The sequence below is a fragment of the Ochotona curzoniae genome, unplaced genomic scaffold, assembly GCF_017591425.1.
Source record: "Ochotona curzoniae isolate NIBS_2020 unplaced genomic scaffold, NIBS_Ocur_1.0 contig_2599, whole genome shotgun sequence".
NCBI classification, from domain to species: Eukaryota; Metazoa; Chordata; class Mammalia; order Lagomorpha; family Ochotonidae; genus Ochotona; species Ochotona curzoniae.
In genome coordinates this window covers 8282527-8304957 of record NW_024465520.1, presented here as the reverse complement: position 1 = coordinate 8304957, position 22431 = coordinate 8282527, and the positions used below count along the sequence as shown (strand labels likewise).

General features: G+C 38.3%; 1 protein-coding gene across 1 annotated transcript; it reads right to left on the bottom strand.

Annotated features, from left to right (window-relative positions):
* Positions 1-517: 517 nt before the first annotated feature.
* Positions 518-21290, bottom strand: LOC121152660 (arylacetamide deacetylase-like). The gene is made up of 5 exons (XM_040974803.1): positions 21008-21290; positions 7813-8035; positions 6072-6141; positions 5098-5269; positions 518-2077 (listed from the first exon to the last, which is right to left on the bottom strand). Exons 1-5 carry the CDS (start codon positions 21245-21247, stop codon positions 1481-1483), a joined length of 1302 nt encoding a protein of 433 aa, XP_040830737.1. The 5' UTR covers positions 21248-21290; the 3' UTR covers positions 518-1480.
* Between the last annotated feature and the right edge of the window lie 1141 nt (positions 21291-22431).

Genomic DNA, 22431 nt, shown 5'->3' with positions numbered 1-22431 from the left:
CCATTTGTACATATTTACTGTAAACACATTCATTTGAATTAATTAAGGGTAATTCAATATAGTACTGAAGAATCATCAAAAAGATATGAAAAATAAATAATTTACAAGAAGTAATTATGTACCTACTTCTCCAGACATTACACACATTTTCACAAAAGTCAAAGCCTATGGTCACTTCTCTACCTGTCCACAGTCTCTTTCCATGTTGTAATGTTGAGCAAGGCCATGAAGCAGACCTTCACGAGCCCTGCCCTGGCTCCCTCCATGTGTCTCCAACAGATCAAATATTGCACAACAGATGCTCAACACAGCATGTTTTCTGAGGTGTAAGATAATGTTAATTTTACTTCGTTTTTATTTACAATATGCAAATGTAGACATTGGAGATTTTAGAGTATCAAGTATTTCCACTTTTTTGTTTGCTTTTTTTTAAATTTTTTTTTTATTGTTGCTTACATTGTATTATGTAGTACAGTTTTATAGGCACTGGGGATTCCCCCCACCCCTCCTATTTATTTGAATGGCAGAGTGACAGAGAAAGGGGAAGAATATTGAGAGAGATTTCATCCTCTGGGCCACTTCCCAGATAGCTGACTCAGAGCCAGGAGGCCTCTCCTTTCCCAAGGTGGCAGCAATAACTCCAGTATCTGGACCGTCTGTCTCTGCTTGTCCATGTGTCCTTGTACACAGCTGGATGAGAAGCACACGACGCAGTACCGGAAGCAGTGCTGTGGTCAGGAACACCTCCTGGCAGGTAGCACCTTAACCCTGCCGCAACTCAGCACCGGCCCCTCAGTTGGCTTGTAGCATTTCTCCCAAGTCTCAGCTTCACTCTGCACTGCCAGCCACTCACCAATGAAGAGCTACTACCTTGTGCTGACACCGTGTTCATCTCCAACTACCCCAAGTGTCTGAAGATTAGGGATGGCTTTTTCTAAAGTGGCCAAGGCCTCCCTGGCCTTAATTTTGGTATAGTAATACAGGAAGAGTGTTTGATGCAGAAGTGGAATTAACAATAATTGTCAATGGTCCCCCATATTGAGGACTGATTTTTAAAGGGATAAAAAAACCATAATTCAAATCAGTGTCATAGAAAAGTTTTTCAAGTTGCGATATATGGTATAGTTAAGTCACCATACCAGACTGTAAAAATATCTTCTTTATTGTGACACTGTTCAGCAATTGAGAAATCAAGACTGTTAATTAGAGATATAAAGACACAGTGCAAGAAAAAAAAAAAAGGCAAGTAGCTATTTTCACAGAAATGAGTGAAAGGCACCTAAAAATTGAATAAATTAAAAATAATTTTTGCTAATGTGAAAACCAAACAAACCAACTCACCTGAGTTATGAGAGTCTTACAAACATCACAGATGATAAACAGTTCAAATGTCAGTCCTGTGATTTCCACTGATTTGTTTCCTTTATTTTCTGTGCTGATACTTGTACACTTTTTTTATATAACATTGCTTATATTTTTGCTATAGGTTTTCCCTTAGCCAACTGAAATACTGTTTTTGTAATCTATTTCCAATTTTGAGCCCATCAAAGAAAAGAGCTCCATGCAGCCCATCATCTACATGGTTATGAGTCACCTCAACGCCAGCGTCCCGGAGTCGGGTCACATACATGATTCCATCATCTCTCAGGACATCATACTGACAGGTCATGACATAGGTCCTGGGCAAGCCACGCAACTGAGCGTCATCAGCCAGCAGGGGCGCTGCTCTCACATCTAGGATCCCTGGGAATCTTTTTGCCACATCAGAACTACCATGGATTGGTTTCTTGTAAATGTGGCCTTTCTTGAACTTCTCAGGGAGCAAGGAGCTCCAATTAACGAATCTGAGCAGGTGACTCGCGTCAGCTGGGACATGCTGATTGTGGAACATGGCCGTTTCCAGTGATCTGTCTGTGGTGAAGTACTCACTCCATAACCTGAGCATAAATGATCTGGGAAGAATTGGACGATCAGAGTTTTCCTTGAATGATGGTGTGTTCATATCAAGAGTCTGGAGGGCAGGATATATTAAAGCCTGGATCTTGACTTTGAGCTTGACTTCTGGGTCTTTGATGAGCTGAAAAACAAATTTTAGTACAAACTGCTTGAATAAAAGTGCTGATTTAGAAGATATTTTTTAATTTGAAAGCAAGATATTATATGCAATTAATCACAGTGATGAAATGCCTACCAGAGTACACTTAAATAGCAGAATGTTAAATTTGTAAACGTTATTAAAGGACTATACTGCTGTAAAAATATGGGAGGAAATTTGGGGAGAGGTCCAAGGGGAGGGAAAATGGGGAATCCCTTGAACTACAACAATATTTCACGGAAAAAGATAACAACAATGGAGAAGAAATGAAAGGTTGTCAGAGACAGCAAAATTATGTCCCAAATTCTTTCCAATATGAATATCGAACAAAAGGTTTGTTTGAATAAGTGCGGTGAACCAATGCAGAATAACTTGCACTAATTCTTCTGTGATTAGAAAACAAAATCACTCTTAACATTGAAAAAATAGCCTTACAATGAATTCTTTTTTTTCAATGGAAACATATGCGTATATTAAATCTAAAACAGTCAAATTAAGGGAAGAAACACCCTGCTGCGAATACAATGTGCTTCTGAAGAAGCCTAGGAACTCTTCTGTGAGATGTATTGATCAGACTGACCTGGTTTAAGCAACACATTTTTAGGCTTCTTATTATCCTTTATGCTGCCATTATTTATATACACCTCCACATTTTCTATAGACAGAAATATCCCAATTGGAAAAGAGCTCTTCCAAGGCAATAGTAGGTTGAGAATCATAAGGTCAAGAATATTTATTAGGGTCTGGCATGATAGCATAGCAGTTAAAGAACTCGCTTTAAAGTGCTTGGATCCCATTTGGGTTCAGGTTCTAATTCCAGCCACTCTATGTCTCATCAACTCTCTGCTGCGGCCTAGAAAGCCAGTCGAAGATGGCCAAAGTGTTGGGACCCTACACTGGCTTGGGAAAATGGAAGAAGCTCTGGGTTGCTGACTTTAGATTGGCTTAGCTCCAGCCATTGCAACTTCTTGGGGAGTGAACCATTGCATGGAAGATCATCTCTGTCTCTCCTCCTATCTGTATTTTTGCATTTTCAATAGAAATAACTAAATCCTTAAAAAAGAGAATATTCAATAAACTTAGGGAATGAAATCCTGTGAATCTATTTCATTGCTTCTATTTCAAGGCAATAAAATGGAATTGTTAAAAAGACTCATGGGTCCAGGGTCCCAAGGCTTTGGGCCATTCTCAACTACTTTCCCAGGCCACAAGCAGAGAGCTGGATGGGAAGCAGGGCCACCCAGGATTAGAACCAGCACCCATATAGGAACACAGAGCATTCAAGGTGGGAACAGCTACTAAGCAACTGCACTGGGCCCTGTTTACACATTTCAATCAAGCTCAAAGAATACCAACAATAAAAACTAAATTAAAAATCAATCCCTGAGTTCCACCAAGCTAGCAGATGAGATAAAGGGAGAGCTGTGATAAGAGGAGCTCAGGTCCTTAGGACTCTGCAATTGTGGGAAACCTGGAAGAAGTCGCTGGCTCCTGGCTTTGGATCATCTCAGCTCTGGCCTTTGCAGTCATTTGGAGAGTGAATGAGTAGATGGAAGGTCTAGATTTATTTAAATGCAATTTAGTGTAATAAATATGGAGAGTGAGAAGGCGAAGACAGAGAGCAAGAGGATAAGAGAGCGAGACTCTCCACCTGTTGGTTCACTGCACAAGCGACAACAGCAGTGCTAGTCCAGGCTGTGACCAGAAGCCAGCACTCCTTCTGGGTTCCACACAAAGGGTGTCAGAAACCCAAGACTCAGTCCATTATCTGCTGCCTCCAAGAACATTAGCTGAAATCTGTTACCAAGACAGAGAAGCCCTGGGCCTCCGTGGATCTGTCAGTCTAATCCAGAATGCAAGCATTGAGAGCACTGGCTTTACTTGCTGGGCCACAACACCAGCCTTGCTGGGTTTTTGTATATTTGTATGTTTTTTTGTTTTGTTTTGTTTTGTAAAGGCCTGAGTTATGTAAGAGAAAAGGATTACTCTGCTGTGCAGTAACAAGAAAATGATTGTAAGAAAATCATGTGGCTTATCCAAGACTGTAGGTAAACACTGCTTCATCTCCAAACATGAATGTTTCATGTTGCATTCTTAATGTGGCATCGGGATACTGCTCAGGAAAACAATGAGTGGTCTATATATATAATTAACTAGAGGAAGTAGCACACATCTGTTTTATTTAATGGGAAGAATCACTAAGTTTTACTTTTGTTTTGGCTTTGTATCAGAGGAACTGTATTTAATAGTACAAAAGCAAATGTTAATACACTTAAAAAAGCATAGCACAGGAATAGCATAAGATTTATTAAAAAATAACTTCAGGTGCAATTTCGAGGATAAACTGACATATGAAATTTATTTACAAAAGGACTTTGATTCCAAAACATCTGAGCCAGATTTTTTTAGTCAGATAACTAATATCAAAACAGTAAATTCGTAATTTAGTGAGCTAATTAAAACAGTCCAATGCTTTAAATTGACACCCATAAACATACAGTTTTAGTTCAAATATATAGAAATATACAAATAATTAATATCAAGAAGTGTAATTCCTTCTGCATTTACATAGCATCTATGAATATTTTCAAATACACCGTTTGATAAATCTGAAAGCAAAAATCATCATACAGCTTTTAATATGCTCCAGTGAACAATATTGGAATCATCCACTGCTTTGGTTATAGCAACTTTGTGAAATAAATGATTGATGTCACAACCACACCCACTAACATAACAAAGGAGATTGGGTAGTAAACTGAGCACATTAGTCATGTTTGACACAATGATATGGAAAATGTATTTTATATTTCCAAATTTATAAACTATTTACACAAATAGTAAGAAAAATAATCCTGAAGTGGAAAACCATGTTCTTCAATGGTCTGAGATATACATATTGATGTATCTTAGTATTTACTAGCATATATTCCTTGATATACCAATGTCTGAAATATATTGAAGTGGGGTTATTTAAAGGAAAACGAATACGAGCACCACACCTGCTGAGCCACTGCTGCAGCTAAGTTCCCACCAGCACTGTCTCCAGACACACCGACTCTTTGAGGATCTACTCCGTATTGGTCAAGAACATCTTGTCGTAAGAACCACTTTAATGCGTCATAGACATCTTCAAACTGAATTGGGAAATGATACTTAGGTGCAAGTCTGTAGCTGTGGGCAGAATAATACATACTTAGCAATCCATACTTAGCAAAAGCTTCATGAATATCAAGTGTAAAAGAACAAAAAGGAAACTCATGAATGCAGAACTTGGACTGAGCTTGAGGATTAAAACAAAGGGGGAGGGCTGGTGTCATGTTCCCCTCAATAACCTTGTCCCAGAATGATACTCCTGAACTCATCACACTGCAGCAATAACCAATAAATAAACAGAAAACGAGAGAGTCACTCTGCTTGAAGCGATCCTAGGCTGGGTTTGGAGAAAAGATTTTTGCTCCTTTTCCTTCTGCCTAATTTTGTGAGACGCTGATTACAACGGAGGGTTTCTTGACATCATACACTGAACTAACTTATTGAATAGTATTTAAAAAAAAAGAAAAATAAATGAAAGTATTTTTACCATCTAATTATTGAAGCAATCCTATTAGGTATAAAATACACTGCCGTTACAGTTTAAAAGCTGATAAGTTAAACTAAAAAGCTAGGATGAGATTACACACAGTCATGGAATTAATTGTAGACCCAGGATTTGAAACTCTTTACTTTAATCTTTGTTCATGAGATTCAATATTTTGATTTTTAAACATTCAATTTTTGATTCCTGTTAGATTTAATGTAATTTTTTTTCCTGTTTAAATTTTTGCTATTCATTCTTGTATTTATTTTATCTGTGTTTGCCATCTCAATTTTATATGAACAACTCCTGGAATTATCAAGAATTGGCCAAGAAACCTAAGCACAATGAGAGTGAAGTCAGCTTTCCAAACAACAAAGAAGGCGGCAGTGTACTCACTTGGTGGAGATGACGACTGTGTCGAGGTGATCAGCTGTACGTCTGGACAGAATATCATAGTTCTGCCAAGCTGAAATAAAGGGAATAGAATCTTACAGTGATGCATGAGTCATTGAGACTGATTTCAGTAGAATGCCTGGTAGAACACTTGTGGGCAGAAACTGTTGCTTGTATTATTTCTGTGTGTATGTCTTACTTGAATGAAAGAGAATAATGCCACACACACACACACATGTGTTTCAAATTTAAATTTGTGTGTAGTTTGAAAGGGGTGAGATTAGGATGCACATGTTTACCATTGGATTAAATGGGGGTTTCTGCCATGTATAGGAATAAGATGACAAAATAGGCTATTTTAGTAACATGTGCTCTAGTTGAAGCTTCAGGATACGCCCCTGTTCCTAAGAGGCACCTCTTATACTGAAGGAAAGTGATAAGAATAGTAGATATTATTTTGAGGGTTTTTTTTTCAAACAGATTCTGAATATTGATATGAAATCATAAAATCTCAGAGCACACACATCTTCAACCATTTTTAACTTCTGTGCTATCGAATCATATTTCTATTAAGTATTTTAATAGAAATCTGGTTTTTGACATAGAAAGTTTAAGATAATGCTGTCTTGCTTTATGGCTTATTTGTATACAGATCATTAAATCTATCTAAGCATACCCTTCAATTTCAAGGACACTTTGATATCAAAAGAAAGCTCTGCAGAAATAGTTTTCACAACAGTTACTTGTGAAAAACCAATTGTAAAGGTCGTATTTCCTGTGGAACCTGTCAGGTATGTTTTCTATCCAGATGTACATCCCTGGATGGATGAATAAAGAAACTGCACAGTGGACTATGACTCAGCCGTATATAAAATTTAAAATTTGAGGTCCAGCGCGGTGGCCTAGCTGCCAAAGTCCTCACCTGGAACGTGCCGGGATCCCATGTGGGCACTGGTTCTAATCCTGGCAGCCCCTCTAACCATCCAGCTCCCAGCTTGTGGCCTGGGACAGCAGTCGAGGATGGCCCAAACCTTGGGACCCTGCACCCATATGGGAGAACTGGAAGAGGTTCCTGCCTCTTGGCCTCAAATCGGCACACCACCAGCCATTGTGGCCACTTGGGGAGTGAATCATCGGACGAAAGATCTTTCTCTCTCTCTCTCCTTCTCTCTGTATATCTGACTTTGCAATAAAAATAAATAAATCTTTAAAAAATTAAAACTTGCATTATACAAAGTATAATCACACATGTGCATAATAAAGCACCCAATCCTAGGCATACCAATAATTTAAAATAAAGATGGAATAGTCTAGACAACCTGTTACTTCTTTTTCATATAACACCATCTTTCTTCATAATTTACACATTCATGTAACACATTTTCTTCATATTTAAACTTAACAAAAGAATGGTCACTGTATTGTGACATTTTCCACACTGTCCAACTCACTTTTTGAATGGTTTTCTTTGTAGTTTTTCATCAGATACACCATTAATAGTAAATTTCTACGCTCCTGAAACACTCTTACTATTGATTTGTTACATTCTTGGTTTTTATTATCCCCTCTTTTCAGCAAGTTAAAGTCATTTCTTTAATTTAATTGATCTCCAAGAAAATTCATTTCACACACATGAAGTGGTTTGTGATGTAGTATATGTGAGTATGACTTTTATGTAGAAGTTCACACGTAATAAAATTGTCTTTACTGTGATAAACTAAAACTTTTAAGAAGGAGGACATACCAGCATTTCCCAGACACCAACCGCCTCCATGAATATAAAATAAGCCCCTTCTCAATGTCTTTGTCTTCCGTTTGGGCACATACACACGGACAGGAATGTTGTTGAAAGTTGTGTCTGTCACGGTGACATTTTCATCAGATGTGGGTGGGACTAACTGAAGACTTGTTAAGAAGTTTGCAATGTCAATGGAATGAGCAATTCCCAAGAATTCAACAAATTGAGCCTTAAAGTTGAGAGAGAAGAAAAAACATTCACGGGGTTACACATTACCAAATGCCATTGATGTTTGCCAATGTGAAAGTGTACACGTAGTTCTGTCTATTCTCACAGGTGAACCTCATAACACAGAAATGGTGTAAGTTTAGTTTCGTGAAACTACGAATTGTTTCAAAGGGGACGGCATGGTGACACAGTAGGTAAAAGGACCATCTGTGATGCTACCATCTAATATGAGAATTGGCTCACCTCCTGGCTATTTTATTTCCGATTCAGATCCCTGATAATGGTCAGAGAAAAGCAACAGAAGATGACTAAAGATTGGAGCCCTTGCCGATTGCGGAAGATCTGGATGTACAAATAACTTTAATAACATTGAATAGGAAGATAAATGAGCTTGCTATATTTGAGAAGTAAAAAATTGAGTTTTTATTCCACAGTGTAGATGAACCACAGTTTGTTTGTTTGTTCTCTGTTATTTGGCTTTTAGGTTGTTTCCATGTTCTTGCGATCGGTGAATGTGCTGCAATGAACTATTTGGGGTGCATGTTGCTTTCTCGTGTAACAAGTCTTTTGGATATATTCCTAGGTGTGGTATTGCTGTGTATAAGGCAGGTGCCGTTTTAATTGCCTAAGTGTTCTTCATACTGGCTTCTATAGCGGCTGCACTAGCCTGCAGTCCCACCAGCAGTGGAGTAGGGTTCCTTTTTTTTGCAACCTCTCCAGCAAGTGTTGTTGGCAGTTTTCTGCATGTGGGCAATTTTTTTCTGGCGTTAAGTGGAATCTTGGTGATGATTTCATTTGAAAAATCCATTATTGCCAGAGAGCTTCAGTATTTTTGTGTGTGTCTGTTAGCCATTTGAATTTTTTCGTTTGTAAAGTGACTGCCTATTTCCCATGCGCTTTTCTGAACTGGTCTGTTTGTTGTGATGTTGTTGCTGTTTGGGGGTTCTTTGTATATTCTGGAAATTAACCCTTTGTCTCCTGTGTAGTATGTAAAGATCTCCCATTCTACTGATTGCTTTTTTAGTTTGTTGATTTTTCCTTTGCTCTGCAGAAGCTGCTTAGCTTAATGTAGTCCATTTGTTTATTTTGGTCTTGACTTTCTTTGCTTTTAATGATTTTTCCAGGAAGTCCGTGCCTACACCTATATCTTGAAGATTATTTCCAACTTTTTCTTTCAAAAATTTGATGGTTTCTGGGTTTAGCATTAGATCTTTCTGCATTTAGATTTGATCTCTGTGTATGGTAAAAGGTGTGGGTCTTGCTTATTATTTCTAAAGGCTATTAGCCAGTTGCCCCAGTAGCATTTGTTGAAGAGATTGTCCGTTTTTCATGGATTGTTTTCTGTTTTCTTGTCAAATATTAGTTGTGTATGAGTGAGTTCTATTCTGGATTTTCTATTCTACTCCATTGATCTACTTCTCCGTTTCTGTACCAGTATCCAGCTGTTTTGATTACTACCGCCCTATAATATGTCTGGAGATCTGGGACTGTGATCCCTCCCACTAGGTTCTTATTCTTCAGGATAAGTCTGGCTACTCATGTTTTTCGTGTTTCCAGATGAATTTTTGTATCATTTTATTTTCAGCTTTTTAAAGAACATTCTTGGTATTTTGGATGGAATCCAGTTGAATGTATTTATTGCTTTTGGTAGTATGGACATTTTAATGATGTTGACTGCTCATCCAAGAACATGGTACGTTTCTCCACTTTTTGAAGTCTTCTTCTATTTCTTGTCTTACTGTTTTTTAGTTTTCCTTATAGAGGTCTTTTGCATCCTTTGTTAGGTTTATACCCAGCCATTTCATCTTCTCTTTATTTTGAATGGTACCATGCTGGTTAGTCCTTCTTCAGCCTTGGGGTAGTTTGCATATATTATGGCTGTTGATTCCTTTTCATTTACCTTGTACCCTGCCACTTTGCTGAACTCTCATATAAGTTGTAGCAGTCTTTATTGAGTCTCTTGGTTATCCTATGTATAGAATTATGTCATCTGCAAACACAGATAACTTCACTTCCTACTTTCCCGTTTGAATTCCTTTGATTTATTTTTCTTGTCTAACAGCATTTGCGAGTACTTCTAGTACTATATTAAATAGCAGTGAGGATTGTGGACATCCTGGTCTGGTTCCGGATCTTAGCGGAAAGGCTTCTAATCTTTCCTCATTCAATGTGATGTTAACATTGTGTTTCATACAATGCTTTGATTCTGTTGTGGATTGCTCCTTTGATGCTTACATTATTTTGTGTTTTCAGCATGAAGTGGTGTTGATTTTATCAAAATCTTTTTCTGCATGTATTGAAACTACAATACAATTTTTGTTCTTCAGGTTTTTGATGTGATGTATCACTTTTATAGCTTCATGAATGTTGAACCATCCCTACGTGCCCGGGATGAATCCCACTTGGTCCAGATGAATAATCTGTCTGATGTATTTTTGCATTCTGTTGGCTAGTATTTTGTTGAGGATCAAAACAAAATACATTATTTTGTGGCCAAATGGGCCAAACTAAAGACCATTATGCTAAGGGAAATGAGCCAATCCCAAAAGGTCAGATATTATATGTTTGCTCTAATATAAGATAATATGATGTCAAATCTAGGAATATTACCTCTGAATCCTAACTCTTCTCACTTCATACCTACTTGTACCTTGCGTAATAAGATCCTATGAAGTAATTCATTAAGCAACCATCCATAAGTGACTGATAGTTTATAATTACTTGAGAAAATCAATGTCCCTTTTGCACTATTATTGGTACTAACTCTAAATAACGAAGATCTAGTCCTCATTGTAACTTCACTGGGATCCTGGTATACAAAAATGAACTAACAACGAAATGACTGACAGCCACCTACATGGTTAGGAGACACTCCAGCGGCAGTGTGATGGATTTGGGAAAATTCACAAAATACACACATTGTGAGACTGGAGCAGAGACTAGAAGGGCGGGGAGAGAACTTGGGGAAGGGGGAAGGGAGACTCCAATGCCAACAAAACTGCATCAAAAGACAGAAAATAAGAAAAAAAGTAACCCCCCCCCATGAGTTTTTAAATACTGGGTAAACTATGACATGAAAACTGAAAGAGCAAAAAAATTGGCCAAGCAAAAGGAAAATATTTTTCAACACAATGCACTCATCATGAAGAAACTCCTATTTACAACCAGAGAACTGGACTAGTTTAGCAAAGCTCTTAAACCAGGGGCAGACAGAGAAATGATACACGGCAGAGACCTCAAAGGGTGAAGGTGAATGAAATCCCAAATGGTCTTTTACATTATTATTACTTACTTTGTATTATGTGACACAGTTTCATAGGCTCTGGGATTCCCCCAACCCTGTGCCCTCCCCCCATGGTGGATTCTTCCACCTTGTTGCAGTATTACAGTTGCTTAATGTTAGAATTCCAAGATGCAAAGACATGTTAAGATTGGTTTCTTTATCTTAAAACAGTGTAGTATGGGCTGAGCCAATCTCACATTGCTTAACCATTAAGTCAGTACAAAAGCAATAAGCAAGTATGTGCATTTTCAACATTGAGTCAGCCCCATCACTATCCTCTTGAAAGGGAAGTCAGGCAATATGGGTCTGTACTTCCTGCCAATGCAGTTACAAATTCAATTATACCACCTTCAGTATTCTTGTAAGGCTAGAGGGAAACAGAAGGAAAGTTGACTCCCTCTGGACCACTCTCAGTATTCATGTGAACACACATGCATGCGTGCTTCTGATTGTTCTAACAACTACTGCATTAGTAGTGCAGGGAGCTAGAAATGTTGATGACTTTGATTCATTGCATTCTAAGGAATCTGTGCAGCCAGCATGCTGGTATAAGCTGGTCAAGCTGCAACCAGAGACACCATCCTCCCTTGAGGCCCTACCTCTTCTTCTGACTGCTCTGCAGCCTGCCTCTATCCCTGCTACTGTCCCAGGAGAAGCACCCTAAGGAGGGCCAAGTTCCTGTGTAGGACACCTAGAAGCTTCAGCTTCAGCTTCAGCCTGGCTCCACTCAGGCCATTGTGGCTACTTGGAGAGTGAGCCGGGAGATGAAAGACCTCTCTCTTTTGTCCTCTGTGGTCTTTTCGCAATTCTGATTTTAAATTAAAACAAAAACACATCTTAAAATTAAGTAAAGATTCTGTACTGTAGTATTATTTTCAGTGTAGCCCACAGGAGATCTCGGGAAGGAGAGCAATTAAGGCATGTTTTTGTAGATAGGAATGCCTTTTTTAAAAACATTTATTTTATTTTTATTGGAAAGTCAGAAATACAGAGAGGACGAGAAACAAAGAGCAAGATGTTCTTCCCACTGATGTCACTCCCCAAGTGACAACACTTTCCATGTTGGCTTGCTTATGAGAGGATATATGGTATTTGTTCTTTTGTGATTGACTCATTTCATTGAGCATAATGGTCTCTAGTTGGGACCACTTGGTTGTAAATAGAATACTTTTATTCTTAATAGCTGAATAATATTCCATGGAGTAGATGTACCACACTTTCTTTAACCACTCCTCTTCGGATGGGCATCTGGACTGTTTCCATGTCTTTGCTATTGTAGATTGTGCTGCTATAAATATAGGATTAGAGTTCCCATTCTCATATGAAGTTTTCATTTCCTTTGGATGTATTCCTAGGAGCAAGATAGCTGGATCATACAGCAGGTTTATTTGCAATTCTGAAAACACGCTCCATACATATTTCCATAGTGGTTGTACTAGTCTTCAGTCCCACCAGCAGTGAAGGAGGGTGTCAACCAGTAGGTGTTGTTAGTAGAGTTCTGAACACAGACCAACCTTACTGGAGTTAGATGCTACCTCCATGTGGTTTTCATTTGTATCTTCCTCACAGCTAGGAAGCCTGAGCATCTTTTCATATATCTGTGACCCATTTGAATCTGTTCTTTTAGAAAAATGTTTGCTCATTTCCTTCACCTGACATGTGATTTCTTAGGATATTGAGGATGAAGACATCCCAAAATATGTCAGGTGTCAGGGATGAACCTTGAGAAATAAAGGTACATGTTGACTAAATTCACCATCAGTGGCAAAATATATCCTCAGGGATCTCTATTTATGATAGGATTAAAATACCAGAGAACTGACATCATTGGATAATTACCAAAGCCATATTTAATCTGTGGTAAGGCATGACTTCTCAACGAAGCCAAAAGCAAAGAACCTTATCGATCTTGATCCCCTGAATAGAATCAGCATGCCCTGGCGAGGCCTATGCACCATTGTCAAGAGTTTGGACTATAAATATGAGTCCAACATATGAAAAGAAAAAAAATCTAATACAGGTACCCTGGGAATTTGATTTTACCATCAAGAATGGGCAATACCTAGATTATGAAAGAAGATACTGGTTCTGACATGACATTAGTTGTCAATGAACAAATGATCCACCAGGGAGAATTAGAAGATACAAACAGGAAATGGCACCTTTGAAGGATCCCTTATTCAAATGATGTGAGTTGGTCAGGGAACCTGTGCTTTGTAAATCCCCCCATTTGTTTTAATGAACAATGGATATGTTTGGTCACCACATTCAATATTTGTTCTGTTAAATGGGAGATAAAATGGAGAGCTAAAACTAACTCCTGTCCCTTATAATATGATAAAGCCAAAATGCTTCCCAGGAAGTCATCCTGGAGATTATTAACACAATCCAATATTTGAAAAATTCAGGTTGTGGTTCAGGTCTTTTGGTTACTATGAGCCTCTTCCTAATTGGTTCTCAAGCTAGCCTTGCGTCAGTACACATCAAGAATGATTTGTCAACAACCTTTACTTCACATTCAAAGACTTTTAAGCTTAACTGTAACAGCTTTAGGTCACACACCTGGATGATTCTCATCTTTCTACTGCCTGCAAGACAAAACTCAAACCTGTAAAAACAAAAACAAATTAAAAAAACCCAAAAACACAAAAACCTGCCCCCACTAGCACTAGGGTATAGTGTAAACAGTCCTAGAGTTAGAGCCCCTTTATGTTCTTTCGTGTTGTGTATCTGTTGCCTACACATTAGGAGTGTGGAAAAGGGCAGAAAAACATTTGACAATATCAGGAGATGTCCTAAGTTTAATCAGGCAGCATTCCACTTGCAGCTGCTCTTGCAGATGTAATCTCTTTAATCCATTATGTCTCATATCTCTATGCTAGATATAGAACATATACACAAACAAATGGAGCAATAAAAATAAGAAATGGCAACTTTGAACCGAATACCCTCTTAGGCATTCTATTATTTCAGACAAGTGATAGGTGAATGACGAGAGCATTTGACAATATTTTCTCAAATCCACTACAAATTGGAATACAAAGCCACAAAAGTTACTTCTACTAAGTAACTAATTAAATAAAAGATATGTTCATAACTGGCATGTAGTATAAATATGTTCATGAGCGTATTTTTAAAACTATGTTGTTATTTTAAGGCATGTGCTGTATTTTACATTCTCAATTTTTGAATGCAGCTGTCTGATGAATAACATGATGGGGCAAGGTAGAGCACAGTGAGGTGTACTTGACTGCACTGCTTCCATTTAACCTGTGCTTTGTGGGGCTTTTTTTGGTTTTTTGTTTTTTTGATACGTTGTGATCTGATTGGTTGAGGATAATGTAGTTTTACAAATTCTTACAGTGTTACAGAATCTACAGTGTTACTCTGTATTTTCCAATAATCTATTCACTGTAATGCTTCTTGGTTAACTTTCAAAGCATGAGATTCAAAGCTACTGGCAACATAACACAAAACAGGCTTAGCAGATATCCTCTTAAACCTACAGGGACTTGTAGCACTGAAGAAACTGCACCATGCCTTGTTGGGAATCTGTGCACTTACAATTTCAGAAAAATGAGTTCTTCTTCTTCCACAATTAAGTGTACCTTCTCTGAGATAAAATTTTGTTTTGTTGTTATGCATCAGTAACACTTGAAAATTTCCCAGTGAAAATGTAGATGCATTGCTTCTATACCTGTCATCTGCACCCTCTTTCTCTACACTTTTATTTATCTCTAGTCAATGAATATGTCAAATGGAAACACAAGGAAGTATATTTATAATTACACATTTGCATATGTATATGTGCTGATACACATATAAAGGATTTTTAAATAGTTTGTCAGCTGCATGTTATAAAAATATATTTGCGGATTTCAAAGAGTTTTGAAGCAAAGTAAAATTATCTTTTAGTTACTTTTTTCAAAAAAAAAAGTTAGAATCAAGATGGCTGAATGGAGTATGGACACATTTAAACAGAGAGATATTAGCCAGTGTGAAGTGGAGAGGGCACATTCCAGGAAACAGAAGACAGAACGACAGCAGAGGCATGTCCGAAAACTGACAGACACAGAAAACAAGCAAGAACAATGCTGTGGTGTTGTAGTGACTGATACCCCAGTGGCATTCAGCAAACAGTAGTCTGAATTGCACCGGCAGCCGAAACTCCACCAGCAACAAGGTGGGAAGGGATTTTCACCAGGAGGTCAGGAGGTGAATCCAGGCAAAGAATTGCTGGTCTGTTTGATTTGACCTGGGGCAGAGACAGAACACAGGTCCCACACAAGCAGTGCAGGAGCAGGGAGGATTTCACAGCCCAGTCCACCTCTTACAGCCAAATTAGGTGCCATTTTGTTTAAGGAGTCAAAAACTAGAGAAAGGACTGAGCATGTGCTGAGCTGAAAGCGAACTCATTGAACTGCAATAATGTGGCATCCTACAGGTTACACCCAAGACAGATCCAGGTAACCCTCAGACCTGTCAACCAGCAGAACTCCAGTAGTGACACATCAGGTGCAATTTTGTACAATGCAGCAAAGGCTTTAAGACTGCAGGGACAACAGTGAGCTGCGCATGTGCAGAGCTGTGAGTGACTCAACTCAGTCATTGCAATGGTCCCACAGGAAAATAATGCCAACTATGTCATCACACAGGTCAAAATAGGTCTGTGTGGCCCTCAGACCTATAGGCCAATAGGTTTCTGCAAGATCACCAACAACAACCTAACTGTATAAGACACCAGGTGTCTCCTTAATCCTGGGACCTGCTCCAACCGGAAGTGGGGGAAAGGTTGTACAGACAACGGTGCAGCCACAGCATAGTATCACAGGAGGTGGAGACTGGTGAGCCAAGAGTGGGGCTATTTAAACCATGGTGGAAATCTAACATAAGAACCCAGACCTGGAACTTGCTGGAGAGAGTGGCAAGAATGACTACAAACAGAGTTGTGTACCAACTGCAATAAGTAAAACGCATTGTAGACCTGTGGATGATACAGCTTAAAAACCTGCCCCAAGGAAAAGACTCTGCTAACCAGAAGTACAATGACCAAGAGCAAAAGGAGAGACAGCGGCACAATGAATATTACTGAAGACTCCCCTGGAAAGGAGCAAAAGTTTTTGTCAACCTCAGAGTTACCTGAGGAAGATATTGAAAAATAGGGAATACAGAATTCAGATCACTTGTTATAAAGCTTCTTATCAACAACGAGAAGCACGTAAAGCAGGCATTTAAGGAGTTTAAGAAACATGTCACACTGGAAATGAACCAATGAAAGCTGATATTAAGAAATTAAGAATACAGTGGAGCAAGTTAGCAGTACAGTGGAGAGTCTCCAAAATAGAATGAAGGAGGTAGAAGGAAGAATCTCCAAATTGAACGATATTTCCTGTCACCAGTGGGAAACAAACAAGAAGTTGGAAGCAGAGCTGGGTCAGGCTAAAAAAATTATTGAAGAATTAAAACATATTATTAAAAGACCAAATGCTTAGATAGACAGAGACCAATAAGGAAAGCTTAGAACCAGACAGGAAAAGGTCAGCTTGGACTCACATATACCTTACTAGGTTGAACACAAAGATTAGTTACTCCTCACTAAGGTATTGAAGATTTTTCTGCACACCTCTCATAAAACTGTTCTGTGCCTCAACTGTTGACATATGCCTTGTTAGAGTTATAAGCCAGTTTGGACTATCCTAAAATTCACCAAGTTCAGTATAAATTATGCTTCAACACTATAGACTGCTAATATAAAAATGGAAATAGACATGAGACAGCTGAATAGTACCCAATAGACATTTTAAGGTGTATAGAATCCGGTTGTGTATATAAACTAAAATCGAAATGTCAATGAAGTAGTCACAGGATGTGGTTAAGAACTTGCATTTTGAAACATATTGGCCGCTCACAAAAAGAACACTCAAAGAAACAACTGTTAAAAATTATAGTTGACATCAGAAAAAGAGAACTTCTTGGGGGTGAGAGTAAAATGAAAGTGAGCAGTTGGTGTTTGCCAGGCGATTGGAGCCAAACCACTGCAATAACATGTATATTCCAGGCCTTCCCCACACACAACTTGCTAATCATTGCCCTAGGACCACACATATCCCCTACCTATTCCTCTCCAAAATTACAGAAGGGATAGGGACCCAGAAGATACCTATCATCTCCACCTCTAGAAAGTGATATATGATGTTTTTTCAGCTTTATATGTGTGGAATTTTTCTAACATTATTCTAACAAAATATCGAAAACTAAAAAAATTCACCGTAATGCCAATCATGGCATTACAGATGATAACACAAACATATAGACAAGTCCTAAGAGTAACTGTAATAAGTAAATTTAAATTCCCACAAGCTGATGCAATGTTGTTACTGTATTTCTCAATGAAAATGACTAATGCAAAATTAGCTGGCATTCTGTGGTTTTAAGCCAATATCAAGTACAAGGAAATCTAAGCTCTCTCTTAGAACATGAATCAATGGACTCAACTGTATACTACTATAAATAAATAAGTAAATATAGATAGATAGATACATTAAACAGATAGACAGATAAACCAAACCAACATGGTATTGCCATATAAACAAACACATAGAACCGTGGAACAGAATGGAAAATCCAGAAATAAAATCTGCATGTCTACAATCAAGTTACGTGACAAAGGAGGTAAAAACTTTCCTGAACAAAGAAAAATCTCTTTGATCCGTGTTCATAATGTTATGTTTCCACATGCAGAACTTCGAAACAAGATATCTTGAAAGGAAACCACCCACCCAGTGAAGAGGCAATGAACAGAGTGAGAAAAATGCACACAAGCTAAGCGTGTGATACAGAATTAATAGCTAGTGCACATGAAGAGCTCAAGAAATTTAGCAAAAACAGTTTAGTAAAGAAGCAAACAAAAGATATGAACAGCCATTATCAAAAGAAAAAATAAAAATAGCGAAAAGACACTTGAGAAAATACTCAGCATCATTAGCCATAAGGAAAACGCACAAAAATTACAAGGGAGGATTATCTCCCTCCTACCAGAATGTTATCAGAAAGTTAATAAAAACAAGCAAGTGATGTTAAAAACGTAGAGAAAACTAATACGCTCTTGGTGTTAATGCAAAATAGTTCAAATGTAATATATATTAATTTTAAACAAGTTTACATATTTACTTCATATATAAGTTGTATATATTCATGTGCACACTATTTTTGAAAAAAGGAATGCATAAAGTGATATTACATACTGTGGGATGTATAAAAATGATCATGAAATAAGTAATGAAGGGTATATTCAGTCAAAATCAGTTATAAAGATTGGATACCAAATAATATGACATCCACTTATGAGAAAAACTTGGAATTTGGTTTTCTGTCTCTATCTTAGTTTTTGTATAATATTCTCCTGTTTTGTTCATTTTAATGTGCATGCCTTGGTCTCATTACTTCCATGGTTGAGTAATATTCCACTGTAGATACTTCACATTTTCTTTATCTAGTCATCATTTGTTAGCAACATTTCATATCTTTGCTATTGTGAATAGTACTACCATAAACATTGGAATACAGTTAGCTTTTAATGCAGACTTAATTTTCTTAATGTTTGAAGATACGCAATATATGGATCACATGACTGATCTGTTTTTAATTGTTGTACATTTTTTGATACCATTTCCCACAATCTTGTGTACCAGCTCTTGCATTTCTAACCAAGTTCCCTGCTAACATGCCTTGAGATGGCAGTGGAGGATGGTTGAAGTACTCGAGCCCCTGCCACCCACCTCAGGACTTGAACAGAGTTCTTAGCCTGTGGCTTTTGTCTTCGGCCATACCACCCTGAACGCACAGGATCTTGTCTGATCTGGGAAGCTAAGCAGGATTGGTCCTGGTTAGTACTTGGATGTGACCTGTGACTTTGGCTGCACAGACCTGCTTGCTGTAGCCTTTTGGATACTGAACCAACAGAATAAAGGCATGTGTGTGTGGTGGGAGAGGCAATGTTTGTGTGAATAAATAGGAAAAGAGATAAGTGGAGTAGCTGGGACTAGGACCAGCACTCTGACACAAGGTGGAGGGGTCCCAAGCAGCAGCTTCAACTTCTAGACCACAATCTGCTCCACAAAATCAATGCTTTTGGAAATGAACTGAAGCAACCCAAGAAAATCTTAGAATTAAGCACTATGTTGGAAAATCCTTTCACAGATGCTGGCAATTCCAGGTCTGGGAGAGGCGTACTGGTGCTGAGCGCAGTGTTTCTCATCAAGACTATATGCAACCTCAGAGTCCTTCCTGAGTGATGCTGAGTAACCTGGCCCAATGACACTGCCGGGGAGCATGTTCAGTACACCTGCTCCAGATGATAGCATTGCATCACAAATTACTGGCAGTTGATTTCATTCAAGTGCTTTCATTTATATCACTGAGTGTTACGTTTGATGGGCATGCATGTACACATTGATTGGTAAAGCAAGGGATACATGTCAACCAGCCCAAGAAAACTGTTGAATTTATTTTGAATGATGAAACTGGGAGGAAAAGTTAGACAAAAAATAGTGTTTCATCAAAAGATGATGGCTCTTATGAAGATTTTGAAAAAATGCCACATTACATAATAATATATTACACTTTGACAAATAAGTTATATCTTTTTATTTACAAAAACCAAGCAGGGTTTGAATTCCTCGCAAATACATACTTACACAACAGGAAAATAGGTGAAAGGGAAACAGCTGAGCAGAGCCCAAAGCCTTACGACCTGCACCCACATGGGAGACCTGGAAGAAGCTCCTGGTTCCCAGCTTTGCTTCAGTTAAGCTCTGTCCTTTGCGGCCATTTGGAGAGTAAACCAGAGGATGAAGGATCTTTCCCTGCCTGGCTTTCCTTTTTCTGTAAAAATTGTCTTTTAAATAAAAATAAATCTTTAAAGAAAATTCATGGAACAATTAGCTAAAAGTGAAAATAGAGCATGCACTTTACAACTACATTATATATCAGAGTGGTGACACATCCTTTCAAAACATGCAAGGAAATACAATAGTAAGCTAGATGTTTATTGCCTACACTTAATATTCATGAGGATTTAGTTTTGCTTTATTTTTTTCTTATTCTGTGATAAGGGATTTCCTCCTCAAGGAAAAGATTAAAGGTGTGGTGCATAATTTCACTCCCAACCAGCTGGCATCACTAGAAAAGAACCAGACAGCAAGCTGTGGACTCACAGCTCTGTCGCCTCCACAGCTTCCTCTCCTACAGTGGGTATTGCCTGGAATCCACCATCCCTTGGGCTTTTACCCATGGACTTTGGCACAGCACATGTCATTAGGAATGCATTTTCAGTACTGAGTCCAGTATCTTTGCATAGAATTGTGGACTTAATCACAGCTCTACTCATCCTTTCGTCCTCATGTTGCATTCATCCATCAGACTCACCATCAAGTTTTTCAGTCTACTTTCTTCAATCAACACATATTGCTCTTTTGCTGTTTAAAAGCAAAAAAACCTGGACTATTTCCTCATATTCATTCTCTTACACATCTGCTTTAAGGAATAATAAAATGCCTATTTTTAAAAGCATTAAATTCAGCAAGCAAACATAAATGGTAAAATGTGCATCTCCAAAATAGCATTTTTGATTGTTTTATGCTTATCAAATTACTATACATATTCACACAGAGGATAAACTCTTGAACTTACCCAGCTTCCTATTACTTTCATTTGTGCGGTCATAGCCATCAGTTTCCAAGGCTCCTCAATATTGTCCGGGAAAGGAGTATAAACATAATAAGCTGCCAGGACCCCCACAGTCACAAGCAAAACTGTCTTCATTCCCATGATGGCGCTCTTCTGCTTTGTGCTTCTGTGGTGACACAGGAAAGACAGACAGCTCCAGGCTTCCGGGTGCTGGATGTTAAGCCGCACCATGACGAGTTGCATAACTTCCTGAATGCAAAGTCCACCATACAGGTTTTCATTTCAAAACCAGTCTAGAAAAAACAATGGCCCATCATTAATATTAGCCAACTTTCTCTAAGCCATTATACTGTAAACTTTGTTATTTGACAGCTTAAAAGGCACTACCCAGATACCTGAAGTACAAGAACAAAGGCAAGGTATGCTAAATCAACAGCATTTATTGTCTGCAAGTTGTCTCAAATCTTACACTCTTACTAGGTTGCTAGGCAGAAGAAGTAAACATGTACTACATAATTACTGGTTGGAGACACTTTGACTGCAGAATAAGACTTTTTTGCAGAAAGGGTAGGTGGAGAGAAATAGAAGTTTTCAATTGTATTGATTGCTTTTACAAACTAAAGTGGCTCTATGTATTATATATTACCACTACTCTTTTAATACAACTAAAAAGATGAGTGCATATTATCAAGTAGATTAAAGTTTTGAAATAATCCCGAAGGCAGCTAATCATTTTTGAGCAGTTAGATTTTACTCCAGGCAGTGTACTAAAACAATTAAAACCAAATAAAACCTCTCAATAACACTAATGACATAGAAGGGGACATAGAGGCGAAAAAGTTCTTTGGATAATATATAATAAATCCATCAAATCCTTCTCTGAGAGCAAATTAAAAACTACTTGCTCCAGTTTTTAATTTCACAACACAGAGAAGCAGGTGAAACCAACACAAGCATCTGATTTACATAAACAATGGCCAATGTCAGAGACATTTTCTGTTCATTGCTATACATAGGACGTTCTGCTGTGCCTCACCAAATCTTAGGTGGTGCAATCTAACCCTGATGGTGATGGTGTTAGGAGGTGGGAAGGGTGCATGGGAAATAATTGGATCAAGAGGTTTCTGCCTTCAGGAACTAGATGGGCACCCTTGTTAAGGAGAACTGGAGGGCAGCCTGTTTTTCACTTCCCACATTTCCTACCGTAACAGGAAATAATTTGGACAGGACTGTATAGAAAGAAGAATAGGCTCTGATGAAACATTGCAACTTTCCCAGGCAAATACACACATCTTCTAACCAGATCCATCCTGATCTCCGCTAGCGGGCTAGTAAAACAGTAGAGATTGCAACAAGTGCTTGGGCCCCTGCATCACTTGGGAGACTTGGAAGCACCTGCTGGCCTCTGGTCTTAGATGGACCACCCC